The sequence below is a fragment of the Mandrillus leucophaeus genome, unplaced genomic scaffold (assembly GCF_000951045.1).
Source record: "Mandrillus leucophaeus isolate KB7577 unplaced genomic scaffold, Mleu.le_1.0 Scaffold55, whole genome shotgun sequence".
Lineage (NCBI taxonomy): Eukaryota > Metazoa > Chordata > Mammalia > Primates > Cercopithecidae > Mandrillus > Mandrillus leucophaeus.
In genome coordinates, this window is record NW_012105919.1 from 325629 (window position 1) to 331628 (window position 6000).

General features: G+C 52.7%; 1 protein-coding gene and 1 long non-coding RNA gene across 3 annotated transcripts in view; one reads left to right on the forward strand and one right to left on the reverse strand.

Annotated features, from left to right (window-relative positions):
- Positions 1–6000, forward strand: part of FAM222A (family with sequence similarity 222, member A) — a 55517-nt gene that overhangs the window by 25053 nt on the left and 24464 nt on the right. The window contains exon 2 of the mRNA XM_011997842.1: positions 3898–4025. Within this exon, the coding sequence (XP_011853232.1) occupies positions 3944–4025 (82 nt within the window). The 5' untranslated portion in view covers positions 3898–3943. The remainder of the gene's footprint in view (positions 1–3897; positions 4026–6000) is intronic.
- Positions 1–6000, reverse strand: part of LOC105552239 — a 39462-nt gene that overhangs the window by 6035 nt on the left and 27427 nt on the right. The window contains exon 2 of one of the 2 annotated variants that reach the window (XR_001007975.1): positions 1961–2021. The exons of the other annotated variant lie outside the window; for it this stretch is intronic. This is a non-coding gene — a long non-coding RNA (uncharacterized LOC105552239). The remainder of the gene's footprint in view (positions 1–1960; positions 2022–6000) is intronic. 2 annotated transcript variants of the gene reach the window in all.

Sequence of the window (6000 nt, forward strand, 5' to 3'; positions counted from 1 at the left end):
CCTCCCCTGTCACATTTCCTTTATCTAAATCCTCAGCTATGAAAGGACACATCGACAGCTGGGGGCGTTATCTGGTGGAGGGGACCTTTTCCTTGGGTGTCTCCGAGATAAGGCGTCTTATCAGCCCCCATGTCAGGGAAGGTGCCAAGCATTCTAATCATTGAGGCATGCGACATTTTCCCCCTCCCTGCTCCCCTCCTTTTTTATTAAAGTCACAAAAGACCTTGAGCTTATAAACAGTCTGATTTGCAGATAGGGTTTCAAAATGAACAGCACTTCCTGGATGGTGCTTGGCCAGGGGGGTAATGAGTCCAGGTGGGGGCTCTGAGAGGCTGGCCTCCGGCAGATGGGATGATGCCAGGCAGGGAGGGGGCAAGGTAGGGTCACAGAAAGAACATGAGTGTCTTAGGCATATGCCTCAGTCCTGTCCCTGCCTTGCTGTGTGACCTTGTTTGGGACACTTGGCTTCTCTGGGCCTAGGTCACTTTATTGGACAATAACCAATTCATTGATTCGGCCATTCATTCAACACTTTTTATTAAATGATTATTCTTGCCAGGCACTGGGGAGAGACAGACAAATAACACACGGTCCCTACCCCTAAGAAACACAGTCCAGTGGAGGGAGAGAGATGTGAAAGTTGGCAGTTACACCTCGGTGTGATTAGAGCAGAAATGCTGGATATCTAGAGGAAGGGACGGGTGAGCCAGGGTCTGAAGACGGATCTGAGTTCGAATGGATCAGGGTCATGGTGCCATAGGCAGGAGAACCAGCAGGGACAGAGGACTGGAGGTGTGAGGCAGCCTGGCTGGAAGGAGGGCCAGGGGTAGCCGTGAGAGAGATGAGGTGTGGTGGGCAAAGGGGGCTGGGCTCCACGCTGGGGCCAGGGAGGTTTTAAGGCCAAGGAGGGGGATTTGACTGTCTTGGTTGCAGATGATAGGGATGATACAGGAGTTGGAGGTGGTGGTCCCCTCTCCACTTCCCTTCTAGGACACCCCACTACCCTGCCACGTGCCCCCAGTGGCAGGACACAGGGTTCCTGGAAGAATGGGCAGTGAGTTGGGGGAACTGGGGGTGCAGAGAGAAAAACGTCCCTCTTCTTCAAGTGAAGAGCATCTCTCAGGCTGCCTGTAGCCCTCCAGAAGCAAGGAATGGGAGGATGCAGGCAACTGCCTGGTGAAGCTGAGCCAAAGCTGAGGCCTACACTTGGACACCATTGCACCCTGGAAACCCCCGCACCCTGAGCTCAGTCGGGTGACCTCTCTCAGCTCCAGAACTGCCTAGCATCCACCATAAGAGCACCTGACAACCAAAGCCCCCCTGGGAAGGGAGCTGATGGGGTCCCAGGAGGCTCCGGAATAGGCGACCTGCCCCTCCCCCAACAACTGCAGCCCCCAGCCCACCCTTTTTCACCTGCAAAGCATGTGGAATGTATGGCCCAAGGGGCACTAGGGCACATAGAGAAGGGCTGGACTTCTGGACCCCTGGCACCGGGTAAAAGGCTGGAGATAGGACTGGGCATGGCCAGGACTCTGGAAGAAAGTGACCTGGGAGTACCCATAGGGATCATGGAGCCACTGTTACAGGCCAGAGAGGGTCATTAGCCCAGCCGGGGTCACACAGCATGTGCTGGGAGTCAGGGAGGTTCCAGGCTTCCAACCCAGGTTTCCACAGGGCACCAACCTCTGATCTCCCTCCTTACTGGCCTGGGTGCGGCCAAGCTTAGTGGTGAGGGGGTAAGTGCACCCAGCCACTCCCTGCCTGGCAGCCCTTGCAGGCCACTGTCCCCTGTGGCTTGAGTTTCCCATCTGTGGAGAGAGAGGTCTTGGACTGGCTTTCTGTGGATCTCCCTCCTTTCCTCCAACCCATATGTCAGCGGCGAGAGATAGACTCTGCACTGGAGCAGGAGCCACAGAAAGAGGCTGGGCAAGGGTGAGGGAGGTTGTCACAGGCCTCTTACCTTCCAGGTTGCACACGATTGTGAATCCCCATAGACCACCTGTGTGTGCGTGAGAGGGTGCCTGTAAGTGCAGAGGAACATGCCATGCAGCAAACACATACGTACATAGGTGAGTGTGTACCAGAGTGTGTGTGCACACCCAGCCCTCCCTGTCCACATGCACAGCGTGTCCTCCAGGGCTGGTGTCCAAGGCTGTGGTGATGGTGGGCCCGAGTCAGGCCTGCTCCCGCCACCTGCTCACGTCCCACGTCCCCGAGGAGAAGAGCAGCACTGCCTTCCTGCAGTCAAGGACTTTCATCCCTGCAATAAGCCCCACTTCATTCCCTTTTTAAACTGTATAATTTCTGCCTGATTGTAATGGCCTATTTTAAAATTACCAGAAATCAAAGCCGGGAAGTGGATACTGCAGCTTTTATTGCGTCTCTGTGTTAAGGCTGGCGACTGGGGAGGGGGCGGTGAGAATCACCTCCCCTCCCCTCCGTCCCCCACTTTCTCTCTGTCTCTCGCTCTTTTTTTTTTTTTTTTTTGAGACAGTAATAGGAGAAAATTGGTTTTGAAACTGAATAAAAGTCCCTTTCAGAGGAAATCATTTCTTTCAGGGTACCTTTGCTGAAAGTAAAATAGGGCATAATGAAAGGTGGTTACGCGATTGTCTTTCATTTACCGAGAGGCCAGGACAGACGGGAGGCTGCAACCGTCTCCGGGAAATACAAGATTGGAATAATTGCGCCGTAACAAGGAGCTTGTTGTGAAATTAGTATCTTAAGAAAGTAGTGAAAAAAGGCTTTTCCTCATGAATACTTCATTATTAGAAGAAAGCGGCAGAATTTAGGACTCCAGACACCTGTTCAGTATTAAATAACTTCCCTTTCTTCCCCTTCAGCACACACCCCCTCTGCTGTCTTTTTTAAAACCAACATGAAGATTGAGGTGACCTAGCTTGGCTGCTCAGGACTGGGGGGGGTGGTCAGGAGGTGGCGGGGACAGGGTGCCCAGGTGGATGGACATCAGGGGTGTCCAAGGTTGCGCTTACCCTGAGACCTGCCTTCTCCTTAGCAAGAAGGGAGGAAGGGACCTCTAGGTAAGCTCTCACCACCACGCTCCCATGGGGGCCTCACAGGCAGACCCACTCTGACCCTGCCGCTCAGGGGCTTCGGGCTCTCAGGAATGTGCCTGGGCGTCCTGAAACGTTCTCTGCAGGAGAGTGGGTTTGGGGAAGCTGAAGGCGAGTGTCCATGTGAATGTCAGGCTCTGGCTGTGGGGGGAGGTACCACACGGGCCTGTGTGCAGCCACATCTGAGCTGCTGCCCTGAGGGGCACAGGCCTCTGCCCTTCCCATTCAGGGTAAGGAACTTAGGCAGCGACAGGGATTTCAGGTCAGAGCAGCCTTGGTGGCCCATGAGGGCTAGGCTCAGGGTGCAGGGGGCTGTGAGGATACTCTGGGCGGGAGGACAGACCAGTACTGCAGTAAGCTGGGACACCCCCGTACCCACTGGCATTTCCCGAGCACCCCTCTGTGTAGACGCCCAGGATGACCGGGTGGGGTCTTCAGGCTGACTTGCTTACAGGGGGCCACCACCAGCTGGAAGGACAGCCTACTGCGGGGCATGGCGGGAGTGAGGATCTGACCCAGTTGGGGGCATCAAGGCAGGCCCCAGAGCAGGTGACCCATATGCCAGCAGGGCCAGGGCATGTCTGACCCATCAGTCCAGCCCACACTCAAGAGCCCTGGATTCTGTCCCTTCCCGTGAGGCCACAGATGGGCCTCTTGATGCCTCAGGCCTTGGTCCCCTCATTGGTCAAATAAGGGAAAAGGGTGTCTGCTTTGAGAGTCTCTGATGTTCTTCAAGGTTGCAGGGAGACTCCCAGTGGGGAATGGGGGGAGGCGAACATGGAGCAGCCCCCAAGTGACAGAGCACCCCATCTTCCTCCTGCAGGGACCCTGCCGCAGAGCGTGCCCCACTGGGGACCCCCAGCTCAGCCATGCTGGCCTGTCTGCAGAGGACCCAGAACCCCCCAGGCCAACACCTGGCCCGCCCGAGCAAGAGCCTGGAGCTACGCAAGTGTGAGTAGGATGCCTCCCCAGCCTTTGCAGGGCAGGTCGCGGGCACAGAATGCCATTTACCCCCGAGGACGTTCACCCACCATGGCCCTGTCGGAAAGTCGGTATGCTCTCTTAGGCCCCCAGGCCTTGGCCGCGGCTGTGCTGCCTTCCTGGTCTCGCTCTCCAAAATGACACCCACTCCTTTGGCCAGCTCCCGTGGAGCAAGACTGTCAACTCTGGCTTGACCTCCTTCCCAGCAGCCTCTTCTGACCACCACCATCACCACGCCCCAACCCGGCCTCTGCAACTTCACCACCATTATCTCGCCGTGTCTGTCTCCCTTACCACCATTAAAGTAGGATGACATGGAAACAAAAAATACAGAATGGGGTTCCCGCTTGAGGCCCATCAGCTGTGTGGTCTTGGGCGTTTCCTTCCCTCTCTGGCCTTGCTTTTTCACTGGGAGCTGGACCTGGTGACCAGGGGTCTGTTCTCACTATCTAGGACCAGGATCCCAAACACTCTGATTTGGTTATTTTTAGCTAGCATAATTTCTTTTTTAATGAAGTACTTAGAAATGAGATTTGCATTAAAATCTGGATTTCTAGTATCTCTTGAAAAAAACAAAAACAGAGGCTCTGGTAACATAGGCCTGTGTGCCTGTACTGCAGCTATGACTAGAGCTGAATGACTGCCTCTTTTAAAGGGATGTCTGTCTCCAGGTCACCGCAGTCCCCACCCCTCCCTATTGCTTCTGTCCTATAGCCCAGGATCTGTTGCCGTTTAGCATGATGCTTACGATGTGAAAATATTTTTTCTTTTAAGTATTTATCTTTAGACAAGGGAACACATTCATGTTATCCAACACTCGGAGGAAGGAAGGGGTATATAGACAAAAGCCTCCCTCTGAGCCAGCCACCCGCTTCCCTCGCGGAGGGAGTCCATGTCGTCAGCTTCCTGGGTGTCCTTCTAGATGTTTTATGGGCGTCCCAGCAAATACGTGTGGAGACGCATATTTTACACACTATCCTGCACCTCACTGTTTCCCTTTGTCATCTATTCTGTATATCAGCTTCTAAAGAGCTTCCTCATTCTTTCGCCGCATAGTTTCTCTAGCAGGGGTGGCCCATAATTTATTTGGCCAGTCCTCTATTTAGACTGTAACTGACCTGTTGCCGTTACAAGCAGTGCAGCAGTAAACCCTGGATGTGTCACGAGGATGTGGATAAAACTGCAGGGTACATTTCTGGAAGTGGAAATACCAGGTCAAAGGGATGTGTGTGTGGCATTTTGATAGCTGTGGTCTGATGGACATCTTTAGATGGTGTATCTGTGGACACCTCACATTGTGGTGTGAGGGTCTGTTCCCCACCCCTCACCATCACAGCATCATATCACACTTTTAGGTTTTGCTCACCTGAGCAGTGAAAATAGGATCACAGTGTGGGTTTTATTTTGTTTTGTTTTGTTTAGGGAGACAAAGTCTAGCTATGTTGCCCAGGCTAATCTCAAACTCCTGGCCTCACGCCATCCTCCAGCCTCTGCTTCCTGATCAGCTGAGATTACAGGCGTGAGCCACTGCACCTGGCTACAGTGTAGTTTTAACTTAGTTTTATGTGAATGAGGTTGAGTATCTTTTTGTGTCTATGCCATTTGTTTTTCCTTTGACTAATCTACTTATCTCCTTGGCTCCTTTTTCTTGGGGGGGTGCGGGGTGGTTTTTGTCCTTTTTGATTTGTAGGAGCTATTTGTATATTTGTATGTGATGGAATCATACCTCTGTCTGTGCTATGAGTTGAAGATGTTTTCCCCAGATTGGTTGTTTTTGATTCTGCCATGAAGGAGTTTTGTTGGGGAAGTGAGACTTATCCTTTTATGGCCTTTGGATTTTACTTAGAAAGCAAAATTCGGATCATACTTAGAAAGTCCTTCCTCAGGCTGAGATTATTATTTTTTAATTCCCCCAGGTTTCTTGTAGATCTTTGATGGTTTTTTG